General features: G+C 32.7%; 3 protein-coding genes across 6 annotated transcripts; 2 read left to right on the forward strand and 1 right to left on the reverse strand.

The window, feature by feature from the left end:
• Window positions 1-1,033: 1,033 nt before the first annotated feature.
• LOC107015791 (proline-rich receptor-like protein kinase PERK9) lies at window positions 1,034-7,129 on the forward strand. Of its 3 annotated transcripts, none has more exons than XM_027916125.1 (8): window positions 1,034-2,993; window positions 3,210-3,539; window positions 3,617-3,709; window positions 5,167-5,237; window positions 5,319-5,395; window positions 5,504-5,651; window positions 6,435-6,596; window positions 6,707-7,129. In XM_027916125.1, the coding sequence occupies exons 1-8, from the start codon at window positions 2,057-2,059 to the stop codon at window positions 6,905-6,907; spliced, it is 2,019 nt and encodes a 672-aa protein (XP_027771926.1). In that variant the 5' UTR covers window positions 1,034-2,056; the 3' UTR covers window positions 6,908-7,129. The 3 variants fall into 3 exon arrangements, with proteins under 3 accessions (XP_027771926.1, XP_027771925.1, XP_015071688.1); XM_027916124.1 differs by having other exon boundaries at window positions 1,035-2,993; window positions 3,132-3,539; XM_015216202.2 differs by having other exon boundaries at window positions 1,037-2,993; window positions 3,132-3,539; window positions 3,623-3,709.
• A 1,482-nt stretch (window positions 7,130-8,611) lies between these two features.
• Window positions 8,612-9,901, forward strand: LOC107015792 (probable calcium-binding protein CML16). 2 transcript variants are annotated; one of them, XM_015216204.2, is made up of 2 exons: window positions 8,612-9,579; window positions 9,706-9,901. In XM_015216204.2, exon 1 carries the CDS (start codon window positions 8,781-8,783, stop codon window positions 9,282-9,284), a length of 504 nt encoding a protein of 167 aa, XP_015071690.1. In that variant the 5' UTR covers window positions 8,612-8,780; the 3' UTR covers window positions 9,285-9,579; window positions 9,706-9,901. The 2 variants fall into 2 exon arrangements, with proteins under 2 accessions (XP_015071690.1, XP_027771886.1); XM_027916085.1 differs by having other exon boundaries at window positions 8,612-9,530.
• On the reverse strand, window positions 9,848-16,097 carry LOC107015790 (putative phospholipid-transporting ATPase 9). The gene is made up of 11 exons (XM_015216200.2): window positions 14,820-16,097; window positions 13,250-14,574; window positions 12,683-12,793; window positions 12,311-12,587; window positions 12,138-12,226; window positions 11,945-12,053; window positions 11,643-11,846; window positions 11,391-11,516; window positions 11,188-11,286; window positions 10,892-11,083; window positions 9,848-10,807 (listed from the first exon to the last, which is right to left on the reverse strand). The coding sequence occupies exons 1-11, from the start codon at window positions 15,216-15,218 to the stop codon at window positions 10,160-10,162; spliced, it is 3,579 nt and encodes a 1,192-aa protein (XP_015071686.1). The 5' UTR covers window positions 15,219-16,097; the 3' UTR covers window positions 9,848-10,159.
• Between the last annotated feature and the right edge of the window lie 4,749 nt (window positions 16,098-20,846).

Genomic DNA, 20,846 nt, shown 5'->3' on the forward strand with positions numbered 1-20,846 from the left:
TGTTTCAAAAGTCAGATTAAATTTTTAATTAGTGCTCGAAGGGTTACGTACTTTCATTCTTTAATTTATATGTTTATTTATTTTGTAAATGAGAATTGTAACCTCTTTGCAAAATTCAGTACACAAATTGACGTGCTCAATTTTCAATTGTGGTCTTAATAAAATATTCTATCTTCCAATTTTATTTGTTTAATATTAGCTCAACACAATATTTCTTAAAAATAACATCTCAAACTATCAATTATTTCCTTTTTACTATCTAAACTATTTGGATCATATATTATTTTATTTATGAGTATGAGTTTGTTAAATTTATTAAATGGAAATTAAAGAATCTCCATATGAAGTCAAAAAAGTGTGCCTGTCCAACTTTGAATTTAAGGGGACTGAACTAAGATTTACTTTGAATTTCAATAAAAAATACTATGTATCATAATAGAAATCGAAGAATAGAAAATTAAAAGGACAAAGTTATGACTAATATACAGAAGGATAAATAAGACAATGCTCAATTTTCTATAGTAGCGTTGCATCCTAATTTGTATAATTGACCTATCTAATAAATTAATCTATAAGATGTAAATGTTAAAATTGATTATCTAAGGTTACGTCCTCGATAAGTTAATCAATAAAGTGGTTGAGAATTCTGACGTTTCAAGTTGATAACTCAACGGAGGAGACAAAAAAACACTATTTGTCCTAGCGTTGGTGGACAAAGTTATGTGATAACTGTTGCTGGTGGCAGATGACATGTAGCATGTGGATTTATCAAGGTCCACGAAAGCTAATCTAAACACCACAATCATAAAATAGCGTCATATGTCCTACACATTCGATCTAACTCTACTTCTAATAAAGCCGTACATAACCAACTTCTCACCTATTCTTTTTTACATTTTCGAACCATTTCAACATCACTTTCCGCATCTTGTCCTTCGCTAAGACTACATTTTAGAATTTATCCAAAGTGGTAATTAATTTTATTTTTTTATTTTTTTTTAGAGGAATAAGGTGAAAAAAAGAAAAAAAAAAGGGTCCTTTGTGATTTCTTGCATTGGTAGCTACCAACGTTGCACAACCATCACCCAAAGGCCAAATCTCATCGATTGTGACATTGTAACAAAATATACATAATTCATCAATCTTCATAAACCTATCATCATAATCATAATCATTACAACATTATTGTAAACAAAACAAATATTCCTTCTTGTATATAAACACAAAATATTAAAAAATTCTAAAGATTTTTACATTCTTGATTGTGTACGTGGGAAATTGAGCAGCAAATTTGCAATTTTTGATCCTGTACCTAATGCTTTTTGGATGTTTTCACAATTTGATTCACCTTTTCGGAGTGGGGTTTCTTTAGAAAGGGTAAATTCTACATAATCTTGAATTTCTGTGTCTTTTTCTTGATTTGGGTGTCTGGGTATTCGAAAAAATCTGTTTGGTGTTGTGGGTGTTTCTTGAAACTGCATTTGGTGATCTGGGGTGCTTTTATTTTGGTCATAGTTGCTGGTGATATCATTATTTGGCTGTTTTGTTTAGAAAGATTGAATCTTTTTTTACTCTGATAAGGTTCTGCAGTGTATGGAGGGATTGTTCTTATGAGTTATAGCTAAAAAGGAGATATTGTTCTGCTTTAGACCTGTCACTAAATTCTGTGTCTTGTGGCAACATTTTGATTTCGCGTAAAATCTGATATGTTTAAGGTTGAGGTTGAGGTTTTTGTTGTGTTGAAAATCCTAGGTGTTTAACTTGGGAGTGGTGTGTGTACTATGAGTGAATTGGTTGTTGAGTTTGGATAAATTTTGGAATAAGAAGAAGCAATATTAGGGATCTTAGTTTTATGTCAGCAAGTGTGCATTGTATAAGAAATGTTGTAAATGTAGCTAGCTTTGGTGGTGGTGAGATGTTAAAACTTTAATCATCCACCTCCGAGTTATAGAATTTGAAGTTCCATTATCTGTGACTTCTCTCCGGGCTGGTTACTCTCTTACGACAAATGTTAACATAGTCTGTCCTAGCTTCACCACCAATCTTATAGACTATAATGAATTCTTCACTACTTCATGAAGGATCTGCTCCTCCAACTGATAATGCACCTCCAACGTCTAGTCCTCCGCCTACACCTTCTAGTCCACCTGTTAGCTCACCACCACCTCCATCTTCTAGTCCACCTCCTAGTTCACCGCCACCTGCATCTTCTAGTCCACCTCCTAGTTCACCTCCACCTGAATCAACTAGTCCGCCACCTAGTTCACCACCACCTAAATCTTCTAGTCCACCACCAGCATCACCTCCACCTGCACCAACTCCTCCTCCTCCTGTCAGTTCACCTCCACCAACTTCATCACCTCCCCCTGCATTGTCACCTCCGCCACATGTACAGAATCCAGAACCTCCTCCAGCACCACAATCACATGGAAATCCATCCCCACCACAATCTCCTGAACCTAAAAAAGGTTCATCATCATCTTCACCACCTTCACCACCTTCATCCAACTCACCTGGGGATGGAGGTAGAGGTGGAGATACACCACCATCCCCAACATCTAAGTCATCAGAAAATTCGCCTCCTTCACCAGCCTCAGGCCCTTCTAAAGATTCGCCACCTTCACCGGCTACATTATCTCCAAGTAACTCACCATCTTCTGATTCCCCCTCAAACTCATCAACACCAACATCTGTAATACAATGGTCACCACCACCTCCATCCTCTAATGGTGCACAATCTTCTCTTAGTCCTCCTTCATCACAAGTTCCTAGTAACCATAGTTCCGGAAACCGCTCAACAGAAAGTCCAAAGCCTGCCGGTGGCAACAGCAGTGGTACTGCAGAGTCAGCTTCCATTGGCATTGTAATTGTTCTTTTATTGGTTGGTATCATTGGAGCAGTTGTATGGTGCATACGGAAGCGAAAGAAGAAGAATTCTGTCCATTGTAGTGGTTATGTCAAGCCAATCTCAACGTGCTCCTCTCCAAAATCAGGTAAATTTTCAGAAACTATAAAATCATTCCTTTTAGTTTGTTATTCAGTGCTCAAGATGCTTGCAAGAAAAATCAAAGTAATATTTGTAGTTGAGACCTTTCAAGTGAAATCTGAGAAGATGTGAAAGTTGTGTACAGAGTCTGCTTTATTGAAGGTCAATGAATCGACATCTGAGAGAAACGGAACGAGCTCTAATTTCCTCAATTCTCCAGCAGACCCTGGCGGATTCAACAATGCAAAGACATGGTTTACTTATCAAGAACTAGTTGAGGCCACTAATGACTTTTCAGCGAAAAATGAATTAGGGAAGGGTGGATTTGGTTCTGTATACAAAGGCTATCTAGCAGATGGAAGATATGTCGCGGTAAAGCAGCTAAATATTGGTGGGAGCCAGGGCGAACGGGAATTTAGAGCTGAAGTTGAAATCATTAGCCGGATACACCATCGTCATTTGGTTTCACTTGTAGGTTATTGCATTTCAGAGAACAAAAGGCTCCTCGTTTATGACTATGTCTCTAATAATACCCTTTACTTCCATCTTCATGGTAAGCATAACATTTTTAGATTTAATTATTTCATTTGTTCTGTTTTGTCACTAAAGCTAGCTGTTGATTCTTGCAAGTTACAGCACAAGGGAGGCCTGTCATGAATTGGCCAACACGTGTTAAAATTGCTGTTGGCGCAGCTCGTGGAATAGCTTATCTGCATGAAGATTGTAATACTGCTCTCTTCCTCAATTCTTATGAGTTATCCATGTTTTATTCACTTGATATCTTTCATTGGTTGAACAAACCTCCTGCTTATACTTAAAAGAGAAATGTACAGTTAAAAACTTTACCACAACTTGGAATTAATTTTAATGATCCCTAAAGCTGTGGCAGGATCGTGGATGGCAATCTAAGCTCCACAACCACCTTCTTTCTACTCTTCCTAAAAGCATACATTAACGAAAGGAAAAAAAAACATGTAGTAATTATATTAGAAGGCCTTTTTGTAATGTAATGATATTACTTATGCAGTTTAGAATTGGGTTCTAAGGTCCTTTTTCATGCCATAAATTACCTCGTTATATAATATTTTGGCATGACAGTGGATTATCATATCTGCATTAAGATTGTAATTAGTGTTCTGTTCCTTAATCCTTTTATCTTATCAATGTTTATATTTATTTCAGTTCGTTTGTATGGCTGAAAAAAAATGTCTCCTCTTTCCTGCCCCAAAAATTAGAGAGAAAGCAGGATGTAAATTCTTTTACCATATGACGAATCGGATTGTGATATGAGATTGTGTGTTCCTATCATATCACTTGCATTCTTTTTATTGATCCCTACTCCACTAGCTGAACAGCTGTGGTAAATTAAATGATGCAATCTGAGCTACTTCCAGAACCAACTTTCCCCTATCATCCCTATAAGAGGACTTGAAGTAAAAAGAGAAAATGGAACGTATAAATAGTTTAGCTCAATGGAGGTAGCAAGATCTTGGTATTGGATTTCCCTTTGGTAATGTTATAATATAACTTCCGCAATTTAGAATTGTATCCTCAGTTTTAATGCATCTCGTAAATTATCTCGATTATATGACCTTTTGGCAGTATAAATAATGAATTCTAATCACTTCTCTGATTAGTAACTTAAAAGATGTTTTTGTAGCTGAATGTACCAAATGAGGCTCAAAATTGAACTAAGACTGAACAAAACATGATTGGTTTTATTGAAAGAACAGGAAAAATTGTATGACTCAATTCTTTATACACTCTTGTATTGCACCATTTAGTTACATTCCCGAGAAAGGAATATTTTAATCCACGAGCAGACATAGTCTCCTTGAACATGAGTATATCTTCTACACTGAAGTGAGCACATCAGCCTCTGCATTTGTAGTGCATTATATGCTTTTCGATTGCCAATATTCACTCTACGACAAGCATTTGAATAAATCTTCCCTGATTTCTCCATATAACAGAGCTGAATGTGTTAATCATCACTGACTTATTATGTGTTACTGTTGAATAAGTAGTGAAATGTTAAGAAAAGTAGACCAGGCAAAGCGATTGTGATTTTCTATGCTCATTTCCTTCATTCTTGTTACTTGAGCTACCTTTCATTATATAGTTAAAGTATGATACTCCTTTTTTTGGTTCTTAATTAATTCTTTTGGTGTGGATGACAGGTTATCCTCGTATTATTCACAGGGACATTAAGTCATCAAACATTCTTTTAGATGATAACTTTGAGGCCCATGTATGTCTTAGTCTTCGAACTCCTATAATCCACATTCTTTGTCTCGCGAGCCGACTTTTACAATTAGTTCACTTTCTACAGGTTGCTGATTTTGGACTAGCTAAATTAGCTCAGGATGCAGAAAGTCATATCACAACACGTGTCGTGGGAACATTTGGGTATGTTTCAGTGCCAACTTTTATATTAAGTTGACAGCATAAGATAAATATCTTATTGCATATTTTTCAATTTCACATATTTATTCTAATTCCTTAGATCTGACTCAGATACATGGCTCCTGAATATGCATCAACTGGCAAGCTGACCGAAAAATCTGATGTATATTCCTTTGGCGTGGTGCTTCTGGAGCTAATTACTGGAAGGAAGTCAGTGGATACATCTCAGCCTTCTGGGCAAGAGAATCTAGTTGAGTGGGTATGTTTGTAGCCAATCTATTATTTGTTTTTCTCGAAATCCATATTTTCATCAGGTCTCCTTTATTACCTCTTTGTTAGAAATTTTGACACTAATATCCGACCTAAGGCAATGAAAGTGCATATCAGCATGCAGAGAGAACTTAAATTTTTAGTCCCTTATTCTAGGATAACCTACAAAATTTCAGTTGAGTCAGGATTTGGTTGTTCCTCCGTCTTTTCCCATACTGCACAAGAACTTGGTAGCTGATATTTGAAGAAACCGCCATTTTGCTACTGTACAGTAGGCCTCTAGTTGGTCTGCTAGTGAAGTTCCTCTTCTTTATTTTTCCCTTTTTTATCATGAAATGATGCCTTATCATGGTAAGAATGATTTCGGAATGCTGTAAGCCTAAAAAATTTATCCGCTTTAATTTCTATTGATCCTTTATAATGTTAGAAAACCGAAAAACCATTAGAGTAGCACCGAAAACTTTTATCTTTATCATGCTGAATGTGTGTATTCCCTGTGGTTATTTTATTCTCAAACTCCCTCCGTTTTCTTGTCGTCAGTGCCTAGCTAGTAGCAGTAGCCAGTTTACAAAGCTTTCAGTACCTTAAAAACATTATGACTTTCTTCGCTAAGGAAGCATGACAATATTCTTCTCATAAATTATAAAAAAATGTCTTGGAAGATTTTCATTCTTTTGATTAAAATTGTATTCGGGTACTAGTTTCCGTTGCTAAATTTGAACCAGGCTTAAAACATATTATTATACTGTAACTTGATTTTTTTGTTGTCCAGGCCCGACCTTTGCTTAGTCGAGCACTTCAAAAGGAGGAATTTGATCTGTTGGCAGATCCGTGCCTTGAAAAGAACTATGTTGGCACGGAGATGTTCCGAATGATTGAGGCTGCTGCATCTTGCGTGCGTCACTCATCTGCAAAGAGACCAGCAATGGGACAGGTAACTTTTGTTCTGTTTCACTGAAAACCTATGCAAAAGACACCTTCAAAACTCTTCTTGTGAAGGGCAGTTACAACATTCTGAATTCTGATCATGATTATGCTTCGTAGATTATGAGAGCTTTCGATGGTATGGCTATACACGATCTGTCAAACGGGATGAAAGTTGGTGAAAGTGCAATACATAGTGCTGCACTACAATCTGCAGAAATAAGTTGGTTTAGGAAAATGGCATTCGGTAAGCAAGATTTTAGTTCGGATTTTTTCAGCGAAAGTAATCAGAATAGTAGAGAGTCAAATGAACATCCTTAGATGATTTTATAGAACAAAAGGGCTTATTGAAGCTATGTATGCATCTGTTGATACATCAAAGGTACCTTATTAGCTTAGAGATGCCTTAGTTTAGCTTTCATATGTATAATAAGTTCCCTTTTGGCTTGGAGTAATTTTCACTGTAACTAGTCTACTTCCTTTTGAATGATAAAAAGTCAAGAAAGATTGAGAAATAGACTATTTGATTACATTCGTTCTTAATAGCCACGAGATGATCATCTTAGGGAGATTCCTTTTGTCGATGGATGCTCTTGTTACACTCGTAATCTTTGAAGGACGAGAATCAATCATTACTCGTTCAACATGTCAATGATCTTTCCGATGATATGTGTTTTGGGTATTTTTTTACAAAATTCTTAGGGGGTCTTTCATAATGATTTGTGAAAGCGAGACGTAAAGTTTTCGTCATTTCATTTAGCATTTAAGGGCCACTCAACATGAATTAGATGATTTTTTTTTTCAATTTTTTGTGTTTAGTTAATTAATTTTTTATCAAAATTTTTAGAGGATCCTTCTGATCCGTGATAGTCTCATCCCGATTAGCGTCATTTCATTTGCATTTAGGGGCAACTCAACATGAATTAGATGATTTTTTTCAATTTTGAGTGTGTTAGTTAATTACTTTTTTGTAATATAGCTTTTGTATACTTTTTTTTTTGCAAAACCTTCGTAGGACCCTCCGTAATAATTTGGAGAGTGGCATATATAGTCTCACCATGATCCACAATTCTTTTTCATTGCATTTAGCGGTCGATTTTTCCAGTTTTTCCTGTGTGAAGTCCCCGAACCTTTTAATGATGACTTTCAGACACTTTCATCAAAACCTTACAAGACTCTCTGTAATGACTGGAGGGAGTGGTATGTACACCGCACCATGATCTACACCTTTTTTTTTTAGTATTAAGGGGCCAGTCAAAAGTAATTTGGTGATTTTCTCAATGTTTCATGTGTTAACAAACCTCCGGGGCAATTATTTTTACGGCAAAATCGGGTGATATTATCAATGTTTTTTGTGTTCCTTATTTATCTCGAGAGGTTTGTAAACACACGCCATGACATTTTTAGGCATTTAGGGGCCAAATACACTAAAACAGGGAGAGGAGCGAGTGAGATGGAGAAAAAGGCGAATGTCAAAGGTATACGTGAATCTACTTGGATATCGTGTATCTCAAACAAATTATACTTATTCTTGACCTCATATATTTTGGATACATATATCTAAATATATCTAAACACAACAAAATCTGATAAAAATTTATAATATTATAAAATAGAATATATCTAATTAATTAACTTCTAAACAACTGAAATTTTTACGAAAGTTTCTCTTAAATCTTTTACCCAACATTTTTGTGATAGCACTGCTCTACCTTTATCAAGAACGGCTCAATGCCTTTTAAAAAAGAGACATCCACCTTAAATCTCCAAATTTGAAGTTCTCAAATTTTTTTAGTAATAATAAATTTATCACAAGTCTTATTTAACAAAAAATTATACTATATCTTTTAATTTATTTATCTTTTTAATTGGTTTCGAAACATTATTATATTAAAAAAATAAATATAAAAGAAAAAAAATAACTTTACATCTTAAAAACAAAATAAAAATAACATTAATGTGTATTTGGCTTTAAGCTACTAATTAGTTTAAGCCCTTTCTTACATATGGTGTTAATATAACAATCGAAAACAATACAATCTATTTGAAATTTTATAGTTATTAAAATAATACGTTACGAAACAATACGTAACAGCAAATAACTAACCTCTAACAATACTTTGTTTCATTATCCTCTGTTTCTCCTTCTCTCTTTTCCTCCATATTTTTCTTCTTCCCCTGTTTCTCTACAACAATGATGACAACTCTCAAATCTGATCAACTCAAACAGCTAAAAGACATATTCATGCGTTTCGATCTCAACGGCGACGGCAGCCTAACTCAGCTAGAACTCGCCGCACTCCTCCGTTCCCTCGGCCTGAAACCCGGTTGCGGAGATCAACTCCATGTTTTACTCTCTAAAATCGATCATAACGGCAATGGATCTGTTGAATTTGATGAGCTTGTAGATGCAATTATGCCTGATATGAATGAAGATATATTAATCAATCAAGATCAGCTAATGGAGCTTTTTCAATCGTTCGATCGCGACGGTAATGGCTACATTACCGCCGCTGAACTCGCCGGACAAATGTCGAAAATGGGTCATCCGTTAACGTATAGAGAATTGTCAAATTTGATGCAAGAAGCTGATACTAATGGAGATGGGGTTATAAGTTTTAATGAATTTGCTAATATTCTTGGAAAATCTGCTACCGATTTTCTCGGATTAAATAACGTCTCCGAATCGGTTGCTTGATTAAATGATATTTCTTCGGTCTGTTCCAATTTACGTGACACTTTGGAAGTAATGTTTCTTGGTCTAATGATGATTGACGTTTTGTTTGTATTATATTTATGTTTACTTTTATTTTTTTAGCTTTTCGTGTTTGTTAAAAGTTAGAGATCTCTTTCGCGGACCTTGCATGAATGCAGGATGCTACGTGCATCAGGCTGCCCCCTCGGTGTATTTGAACGAAGGAGGAGAAGGACAATTAACGAAGTTGTAATGTATTTTTAACTCTTATGGGCATGTTGCCTTTCTTATTATTGACGTAATTTACACTACTCTCTTTGTTTCAATTTATCTGACATTTATTTGCAAACTATGGTTTTACCTTGTTACATGATTGTTTTGTTTATTCTGCTATTATACTATTGTTATTTTCCTTTTTTTACAGAGGATCTATCGGAAACTACCTCTACTCCACAAAGGTTGGGGTTAGTCAGGATACATCATACCCTCCCCAACTCTACGTGTGGGATTGCACTTGTTGTTGATTGCAATTTAACACTCAAAGAGAAATTTCTGTACATTTCAGATAGAAATGATCATTCTGTAGTGTTTGCTAGAAAATTTACACAAGATGATTGCTATCTCTTTACCTATTCTATCTACTGTGCTTCTTGTATTTAACAAAGATGATCTCATAATTCTACAAGATATAAAAGAATCACTATACACATGTTGCCTTCTCTGGGAAAATTTACAAACCTCCGGGGGCAAGTTTTTTCGTCTGTTTAAGACATGTAATGGCGGAATGTTGCTTCTGTTGCATCTCTTAGCTGAGGGATTCCAGTTCGAAAAACTGTTTACTTCTGTAGTTCTGAAGTCTGGTCCCTGCTGAGAGAGATCTAATCGAATATCATCCGTGAATACCATTCATGTCGTTTTAGACTAGAATTAGATCTTGCTATCAAACGAGCAGTAAAACCTACAGTTGTGAGTCTTATTGACCTCTGCCTCACGTCGTTGCAGAACTCAGGGTCATTCGAGTTTCCCTCATACCTTATCCATTGAATCATCCCGTGGTACATTGGGAAGAATCGGAACTGAATTGCTTCGTATGTAAAGTAAGGGGCTAGAGCTGAAACAACTACTAACAGTGTGACTAACCAGTATAACGGGGAGGGAACAAGAGCTTCCACGAAGACTTGGTATGCGTTGGTGGAAAGAGTCGTAGGCATGGCTCCGTATATTAGAAGGAAGATGTACCAGAGAGCTATTCCACCCCAGATGAAGATGTGTTGGATCAAGGTGAAATAACTAACAGCTAGAGCCATCTGACAGTTTACAACCCAAACAACACATGTGTACATTGTTGCTCCCAAGATACTGTAGTCACCAGTTTTACCATTTTTATCGAAGGCCTGAGGATCTAGCGTTGTTATGCAGATGAAGAAGATAATAGCTGCACTGCAGACACCATTCAACATCCAGCCAATTATACGACGCCAGCTGAAAAGGACGTTTTGTATACCTTCTTGATACAGTATAGGAAACTGCAACAATGTGCATAGGGTCAAGTACTTCAAATATTGATAGATAGATACATCTTGATCAACACTGTATGATGTATGACATACCTTAAGACAATATCGAGCGGATACATCTTGATCAAAGACTCCCAGAGCAATCACTGGTAATGATGTGAAGAACACATTGTAAAGCGACAGAAACCAATCGTTATATGCAAGTTGTGCAGAAAACGATGCATATGTCTCGTATAAGAAGAGAGTAAAGCCGAATGCAACGTTTTTGTAGAAAAAGTAGCATATCTGCAAGGAAACGAAAAGCCAGTTAGGAATGCTCCTGAAAAACCAACTGTGAATCTGTTTGCGCAACAAATCTAAAGGAAGAAATCCAGTAGCATATCGATTACCATTGAAGAGATCCTTCTGTAACACCAATGACCATGTACTAAAAGCAAACGTTCCAAGAATCGGAACTGAGCAATTGCAACATCACTTGACATAACAGCCTACCAAGTGCGAATCAGGGAAAAGAATATTGAGAAAACGACAGATGCAAGAAGTAGAATTGTGTATTGCTGCAAAAGACAAGAGAAATGTACAAAGCTCTTACCTGCATTCCTTCAACACCACTGATTCCAATTCCAATATCAGCTTCTTGAAGCATTCCTACATCATTAGCTCCATCTCCAATGGCTAAAGTTGTCTTTCCAGTCCCAAATTTGACAAGTCTTGTTACCTTATATTCCGAAAAATGGTATGCGTTAGAACAAATAAAAAAGATGAGAAATCTAATTCCAGAAAGAATACAAGAAAGGATCAATCTAATAGAAACATTTTGGTTGTGAAGACAAGTTGTACTCACCAATGCCTTTTGTTTAGGTGATGAACGGCAACATATAACAGAGGCACATCCAATCGCAAGGTCTAAAAGCAATCTTTTTGTGTCATCTGCTAGAGCATATGTAAGTGATTTCCCATCAATGATCAAAGCAAATGCCTTTGCCTTTGAATCCGTTAGTAAAGCTTTCCCTTCTATAATTTGTCGTACAACACTTTCCTTTGACGTCTATGACAAAGAAGAAATAGCATACACAACTCCATCAGTAACATTTCAATCAAGTAACTCCTAATAGGAAATGTGACGAAGAAAGAGTATGTATTTACCTTGGCAATAGCATCTTTGTCTCCTCCTTTCTCGGTTGCAATAATATCAGGTGTTTCCAAATTTATGATAATTTGCTTCATTCCTTGTCTAAGCAAACTACAGGCATAGCTGAAGCAGACATTATGGAAAAAATACGTTTAGACAAGCAACAATTGAATCAACAAGTATAAAACTCATAACCAAATAATATACCCGATATTAATGGCTGTTTCCATCTTATCCCCTGTCAAAACCCATATCTTGATACCAGCTTGTGCAAGTTTGTCAATGCATTCAGGAACCTATCATAAATAACAGAACAAATGTCATACAATACATCCAAATGATGCTTGGTGGTAAGAGACCAGTGACTTTATTAAACTCACTCCTTGTTGGAGTTTGTCTTCAACAGCAGTGGCGCCGAGTAGAATCAACTCCTTTTCAATCTTTTTAGTTGCTTCATCAATCAACGCATCACGGTCTGCACTGACTGAATTCTTGGCCTCTAAAAACTGCTCATTGAACACTAGGTATTCGTCCTTGGTGATTTCTCGATAAGCCAGTATCAAGGTCCTCAAGCCTGCATCAGCATACTCATTTACATGTTCCCTTGTTATCTCTTCAAATTCTCTTCCACTCTTCGCGAGCCTTTCAAACATCACACTGCATAAAGGCCATATAGAAGAAGGAAACATAAACAAAGTCAAACAATTAATTGAAGGAGTTTATGATGTTTGTTAAGTTGCAATTTTACTAACCTATCAGCACCTTTGCAGAGTAGCAATATCTTTCCCTCCTCATCTTTTACTATTACAGACATCCTCTTTCTTGCACTATTAAACTCCAACACATTCAAAACTGTATATAACCTGCAAACGAAGAAATCTATGATTACTCTTTTGATATATTTCTCGTTTTTCTTCTTATATAGTGTTTTTCGAGGTTTGCTTTGTTAGCTTCTGCATGAAACTTGATTATTTTGGTCTACTATGTATGCACAAAATTTAGAAAAATCACTGATACTAGGCTGTTTTCACTACGTAATCTTGAACATAAAATCTTTCCTGGCAATTAAAGTATTCGATCGTCAACAGGATGGAGAAAGAGGTTGAAAGACAGATTAGTAGTGGGATAAAAGGAAGCACCAAATGACATAACAAAAGATCAGAGCTAATTTATCACTTGTTACTTGGCTAGGGATATAAATATAAAAGGATCTTGTTCCATGAGTATGCTTTGTAATATTTGAAAAATACTTAATACGTTATATGCTTTATAAATTTCTGAAAATGCATACTGTAGAGACATGTTTGATGTTAACGAACCTCTCGACTTTCTTGCCAGATACCGGATCCAACTCATGCACTGACACACTTGTTTGTGTCCTTTTAACTAATTCAAAGCCAATTTCTTTAGCTGCAACTACAAAGGCCGCCTCGTCTGGAGATTCAGCTTCATATGATATCTTACTTGTTTCTTCATCTACTTCTGGTATGACTGTATGACAGACTGCTAATAAACGGAAAAACTTCTGTATAACGTCTAAATGAGGCTCTTGCACCCAACTCCCATTCATGATTCGCTCGTCTTGAAAGTTGAAGCCTTTTATTGAGGACTTCTTTGGACTAACAGCAGAATCCTCAATCAATGGAGAACCATTTCTTTTAGCCATAGCCTTCTCGACATCTGTAATACCACGTCCATAAGCCGTTCCAGCTACTGAACACTTGACAAACTCCATTGAGTTACAAGTTAAGGTACCGGTTTTGTCTGAAAGTATTGTGTCAACCTGACCAAGTTCCTCATTTAAATTTGAGGTGCGGGCATGTGCTGGTCTATCCGTTTCTTCATGATACATATGAATGTCCTGATTAATGAACATACTCTGAAGAACTTTAACAATTTCTATTGACACATATAAGGATATCGGAATCAAGTAGCTATACAACATCACGGCTGTCAGAAAATGGTATACGGAAGCAGCAAAAGCTCTATTGGGATCATAATATATGTTCGATTCATCAGGCTGTAGATACCACCTCTTATGTCCATCATATAAGTCCTCTTTAGTCAGAAATCCAAAGCAGACTGATCCAACAAAGGACATAGTGACCAAAAGAACAAATAAGAAGTAAATGATCTTATCCATTCTCCTCTCAACATTGCTTCTTTTCGAAGGTGGATCAGTAGCATTCTGCATGACCTTTGTATCGTGACCAGTAAAGATAACAGCCCCATATATGTAATCTGTGTTCCGCAATTTAGAGTCCCTGAGAAGTAATTGCTGGGGAGAAAGATGATTCTGCTTTTCTCCATACTCCATAGTTCCAACAAAAGCATATAAATTAGCATTAGGATCTTCACATTTAACAAAAGCCTTAAAGTCTTTGAAGTGTGAATCTTCGTGCAACGATGAAGTAACCTCCAATGCCTGCTTAAGCTTTAAATTAGTCTCCCCATCAAGATTCATGGTTTCAACATAGCACACTGCATCTTCATAACTAGACGAAAGCAACAGTAAATCTGCCGGGAAGAACTCATCCTTCTCCACCTTAACAATGTCACCAACTCTCAAGTTTTTCCATTCTGTTTGGTTAAAAACTCCATTTTCTTGATGTACTTTAACCTTCCTATTATTCATCTCAATATCCTAAAAGACAGAAAATGAAAACACAAATGATAATCATATAAAACTAAAGGATTAACATGAAGTATTATTGTCTTCCACATTCAACAATCAATTGAGAAAGCATGAAACTTCTTTTTTTGGTATAGCCCGACTAATCCAAATTCGTGTTGGGAAGGCTTGTAAGAGGGCATATCCCTCGTGAACAAGCGATTCTCCGTTCCCGAGGAACTGCATACTTAATTACTCAGAAGAAAAAGAGTGAATACCTGTTGTTTTCTCTGCCAATCCTCAATACCTTCTTTCAACATGGTGACTCCAATAACAATAACAAGAGGAATAACAGCAGTGGCAGGAGAATAAGGAGTAAGTGGTGTGAAGGATAATATAGCAATTACAAGAAAGTAAAAATTAGCCACTCTTCTAAACTGTTCAAATAAGGACTTTGGCAAGAAAGTTGCAGAACTATACTTTGTAGTACTTACATAATTTCCAACATAATCTCTAATTACAGACTCAAAACTACTTGGTTCATTACAATAAACAACTCTTGAATATCCTGGACCTCCAATTTGTGAATGATCAACATCACCTAAAAATGAATCTCTCCCACATTTAAATGTGTAAATCTTGCTAAAATGCAATTTCCTCCTCCTTCCTGTCTTCATTTTTTTATTTTTTTTGCAAACTCCTCAAGCCCAAACCCAAAATAAAGTATCAAGAATAAAGCCAAAAAAAAACCAAAAAAGAATTATCCTTTCCAACAAGGCAAATTGGAGTTTTTCAAGAAGAACCTTTTTCAATTGCCCATAAACAAAAAAACTCCTTGAAAATCAAAACCTTCTCACAAACACCAATAAATAAATGTATAATATATCCAAATAACAGAACCCCAGATTTAAAAAATTCCAAAAAAAAGTTTGAAACCACAGAAAAAGAACAGAATACCAGACCACTAGAGCTTACACAAACAAGAAGAAAATGAAGTAAAAGAAAAGTTCACCCTTTTAAACAGCTTAAAGGGTGTCCACATAGGCCTCAAAGATTCAAGAAAATTATCATAAACTCAAAAAGCTTCAGTCTTTATGCAAATTTCAATGACCCCAAACACACAAACAAACATTTCTTCAATTCACTCTTTAAAAGAGCTCAAAAGGGTGTTCAATGATTCAAGAAAATTAATCATATACTCAAAAAGTTTCAATCTTTATACAAATTCCAATGACCCAAAAACACAAAAAAGACATTTCTAAGTTCACTCTTCTAAAGAGCTCAAAAGGGTGTTCAATGATTCAAGAAAATTAATCATACGCACAAAAAGTTTCAATCTTTATACAAATTCCAATGACCCAAAACACACAAACAAACATTTCTTAAGCTCACTCTTTAAAAGAGCTCAAAAGGGTGTTCAAAGATTCAAGAAAATTTATCATACATTCAAAAAGCTTCAATCTTTATACAAATTCCAATGACCCAAAGACACAAAAAAGACATTTCTTACTTCAACTTTGAGGAAACAAAAAAAAATTAAAAATGAAGAAATGAAAAGTAGACCTTTTAACTTGAAAAAATATTTATGAGTATTATTATTATGGTTCAAGATGGAATAAGTGACAATGTGACAAGAAAATGTTAGTTGAACTCCCTTTAGCTTAATAACATTTGAACAAATGACTTGGATCTTCCTTCTCTTTCATGGGGTTTGACTTTATATAAACTCTAAAATTTTGAGATAAATTATTCCTTAAAAGAATACAAATTGATATCAAATAATAATAATTGTCTTAATTAAAATTCCAATTTGGTTCTCATCATAAAAAGAAAAAAAATAATTAAAAAAAAAAGTGAAGAAATTTATGTGTATTTTCTTTGTTTTAGATTTTAGCGGGAACAAATTTTCCATGTATATATCTGATTTCTTCCGTTTCTGATCTTGGTCTTCTCTCTGTTTTTACATAAATTGATTTATTTTGATTAGTTAAAATTGATCATTTATTTTCCTATATTGATCGGAAGGATAAAATAGAAATAATAGTGTTATTTATTTATCGATTTTGTGAAATAATAAATATTAAAAATTGTCTATTTTTAGTAAGAGTGACATATAAATATGAACAGAGGAGATAATAATTTTACGCACTTATTAAGAAAAATGTTTAAAGACTTTAAATCATATTTTTCATCATTATCTTTCGTGAACACACATCTTTATCTCTTAATAATATCAAACTTTGAATAATTCAACTATTTTGAATATATATAAAAAAAAATGATTAATATGAAATAGAGGAAAGTAATTAATCTGAATATAGTTTTGGATTTTGAAGATGAGTAATTAAAATTAAGGATAAAACAGTAAAAGAATTATTATCTTTTTTTTCTTAACAAAATATAAAATATAAAAATAAAAATATATTCTTAATCAATAGAAAAGTTGAAGTAAATAAAAAGAATCTATTATTATACTAAAAATACATGTTCAATAAAAGACAACAAAAACAATTATCTCTATCTCAATTTAGTTACTCGAGTTTTTAAGATTCAAAATTTTAAATTTAAACTGATGTTTAGATATTCAATTTTTTTTTAAAAAAAATAACATATCTAGAAATCATTAAAAAAAATACATAAATTACTAATTCTTTAAGTTTAATTTTTTTGAAAAAATTTAAATTTTAAATTATGATTCGGATACGTGATAATAATAATTTGTGTATGTGTGTTTTATATATTTTGTTTCATAAAAATGAAGACAGAGAGTATATTTTAATTAATCTGATATGGACGTATAAACATGGATAATTATAACAGATATTAGAACAGAAGTTCCATATAGATGAAGACAAAAATAAAATATATATAATTTGTATTAGGTAGTTGTTTTTTATACACATAATAACACTTATAGCCGGATACTTATAAAGTCTTAATTAAGTTAATACACAAATAATTACATATCTTAATCCAGATAATTTTAGCAGAATATTAAATTAATGTACTAATTCCAATAGGTAAAGACAAAATCATGACGATATATTTTATCTAATCTGTATATATAAATAAATATTAGTGTAGAAATTGACTAAATATCAATCTAATTATCATATTATATGTATAAATTAAATTAAGAAGGACGTAATAAGCAGTATCCAACATCTAATAGGGCAAGAGAATTAAATTTATTAATCGTTTCCCTGGATTCATATTTGATTTGACATATTTATAAAAAAAAAATCCATTTCAAATAAAGTGTTATTTTAATAAAATTTGTCTATTAATTGATAAATGTGATAATAATTTAATAAATATTTTTAAAAAATTGAAAACTATTACTCTATAGGATTATAGTTAGAAAAAAGTTTTAATTTTTGTTTTAGTTTTTTAGTTGACACTTATTTTGAAACAAGTAATATATGAAATATTCTAGTTCAATAAGTAACTTATTGGCAATTTTTTATAATTCAAAATGAATGAATATTTTTAAGTTCAAAATTATATTGTTTATTTCTTTTGAAATTTAAAATTATTTTATTTTTAATGAGTTTTCAACTATTTTTAGATCATAAATGATGATCTCTACTTTTCTACTTTTAAGAAAAGTATAGGAAGTAATAAAAGAATAATACCAACAAATTATTCTTTGAGTATTGTCTTTATAGTATATCAGATTAACGAAGATCAACTAATATAAAACAAAACCTTCAAATATTCTTATATATATATATATATATATATAAAAATCAATCCTAAATGCTTTATTAATCTAATAAAGTCAAATAACATCAATAAACATAACTAAAAATTGAATAAAAATTGTCTTAGAAAGAGTTAAATGGAGCATCTACAAGTATTGTTTGTAAAGTATGGCATGATATGCTAAAGAAGAAACTAAAACAATGACTAATTAACCACCATTACATAATTAAGAGCATGCGTGATCAATCTAATTCTTGATTAACTAAAACTTAATCAAACATATATAGATGTAATCTTACTTAAATTTTCATACTAAGAGACTAAACTAAAATGATAATAACCCATCCACAATTAATTGATAGTACTCATATTGTGCTATAATAATAGTATATTTAGTGTATCTCGGAAATGAAGTTTGGAGAGGATAGTGAGTACGTATAGTTTGTTTTTATTTTGTGAAGATAGGAAGGTTATTTTTACAAGACCTTTTCTTCAAATACAATATATCAAAATCGAATATGAAAAATAATAAAATTGTGAAGCGAGTTATATTAATAATAATAATATAGACGAGAACAATACCAATATCAACAAAGTAATTAAATAGTTGAGGCAACGAAAACAATTGGAAGGGTTAAAATCGAAGAATAGATAATAAGAGAGTTAACAATAATACTGAAGAGAGAATAGACTAGATAACACTTAATTATCCACAAACACGTTACTCTTTCCGTTTCAAAAAGGATGACCTAGTTTAACTTGGAACGGAGTTTAAGAAAAGAAAGAAAAATTTTTAATCTCGTGGTTCTAAATTAAAGTTATATCAAATGTACTAAAATGCCCTTTAATCTTGTGCTCTTAAACATGCCACGTAAAAAGTTAAAGTTAAAGAGTTGCCAAAAAAGAAAAGGGTCATTCTTTTAGAAACAAATTAAAAAAAAATAGAGACATTCTTTTTTAAACGGAGGGAATATATTCTAATTCTCGACCTCCAATTTTGTTTTATTTTATTCAGGATTGTGTACTCGGTAAATTACAAGTCATGTGTCATGTCATAATTAATCATTTCTCCTTCTTTAGCCTATTTCTATCTCAATCGGTTCATATCCTGTTACTCAACATAGCTAACCTTTCATACCTCCTCATCGATGTATGTATACACTTCCTCTTCACATATCGGAATCATTTCAATCTCGTCTTCCTTATCTTATTCACCACATAAACAGATGTTATTGATCCTTAATTTGTTCCTAATCCTATCTTCTAAATCCATAAGCTATACATATTTATTTCAAAATACTATTTTTGCTATTTTCATTTGTTGGACGTCAAAGTTCTTGACCAATCAACACGATTTCACTATGTATCCTTCTTTTAATGATTTTTTATTGTTTATCTCTAATTTGAAGAAAAATTCAGAAAGAATCAAAATATTTATCTAAATGTTTTTATTAACTTTTTATAAGAGATTTGTCATATCTTAAAAATTCATTTGTTTTGAACCAAGGAAATTGCTAATTTTTATTTTTCAATTACACTAAAAATATTGTTTTTTTTAAAAAAATTAATATATAATTTAGAGAAACATTATGCGGTAAAACATAGGGATAAGTCATAGCATGAAAAATCGTTTGTATAACTTATTTTTCTTAATTTCACGACAATTAATATTATTTTTAGCTTTTAGAAACATATTTTCTTAAAGAAAATGTCTTACAATTTTTTTTATTAATTATAAAATTAAAAAATATTTTTTTGCCATGAGTTATACAGAGTAGTCAAATTTAAAAGATTCGCAAAATATCATTTTCTCTGTGTCACTTGATCTTAAGCATACTCCAAAATCCAAATTATAATATGCTAAATGAATGTTTCAACCTGAATTATTTATCAATTTATAAGTATTGACGATAATAATTATTTTATAGGTGAAGTAAGTAATGACGTCTGAATTAATCATGCAAAGATTATAATATTAATGTATAATTTATTTCCTTGGATGTTTTGCATTTGTTATATTAGAAATTAATATAGCTTTTTATAATTTTTAAGACAAAATATTTGCTTACAAATATACTTTTGAAATTTTGCGACAAGTATATTTCAATGAGAAATTTTATTAATTAATTTCTGTATTAGTTAATTACTTATTTTTATTCGGCATTAATTTTTGATGTGGAATATATATGTAATGATAATTAAATATGGGTAATGCTAAATGACCAAAAAGATTGATCAGAATTTTAAAAAAGTCTATAATATCCTTTTTATTTTAAAATAAATTAATTTTTTTCTTTTTTAATTAAAAAATATTACAATTAAAAGGATAAAAATATTTTTAAAAGTAAAATAATATAGTGTGAAATATTTTATTTTATGGCCAAAAGAATTTTTCCATTAGATATTGTATTTTGGTGTGCTAAATTTTAAGAGAGCAAAAAAGTTTGACATTAATTTTCTCTAGAATTAATGAAAATGTTCCTTATATGAAAGGAAAGTGTATATATGGCTAAATAACTGTATTTAATTAATAATAATAGCTTAATTACTATTAAATATGTATATTTAGTGGTAATTAATATTTTTGGTAAATGTCTTTA

The sequence above is a fragment of the Solanum pennellii genome, chromosome 4 (assembly GCF_001406875.1).
Source record: "Solanum pennellii chromosome 4, SPENNV200".
Classification (NCBI taxonomy): domain Eukaryota; kingdom Viridiplantae; phylum Streptophyta; class Magnoliopsida; order Solanales; family Solanaceae; genus Solanum; species Solanum pennellii.

Excerpts from the sequence above, each read along its gene's own strand:
- LOC107015791 (XM_027916124.1), top strand. The coding sequence starts at position 2,057 with ATGAATTCTTCACTACTTCATGAAGGATCTGCTCCTCCAACTGATAAT. Across the intron at positions 3,540-3,616 it reads CCTTTACTTCCATCTTCATG|TTACAGCACAAGGGAGGCCT; the intron begins GTAAGCATAACA and ends GATTCTTGCAAG. Across the intron at positions 6,597-6,706 it reads AGAGACCAGCAATGGGACAG|ATTATGAGAGCTTTCGATGG; the intron begins GTAACTTTTGTT and ends TATGCTTCGTAG.
- LOC107015792 (XM_015216204.2), top strand. The coding sequence starts at position 8,781 with ATGATGACAACTCTCAAATCTGATCAACTCAAACAGCTAAAAGACATA.
- LOC107015790 (XM_015216200.2), bottom strand. The coding sequence starts at position 15,218 with ATGAAGACAGGAAGGAGGAGGAAATTGCATTTTAGCAAGATTTACACA. Across the intron at positions 12,227-12,310 it reads AAGACAAACTCCAACAAGGA|GTTCCTGAATGCATTGACAA; the intron begins GTGAGTTTAATA and ends TATTTATGATAG. Across the intron at positions 10,808-10,891 it reads CCGCTCGATATTGTCTTAAG|TTTCCTATACTGTATCAAGA; the intron begins GTATGTCATACA and ends ACATTGTTGCAG.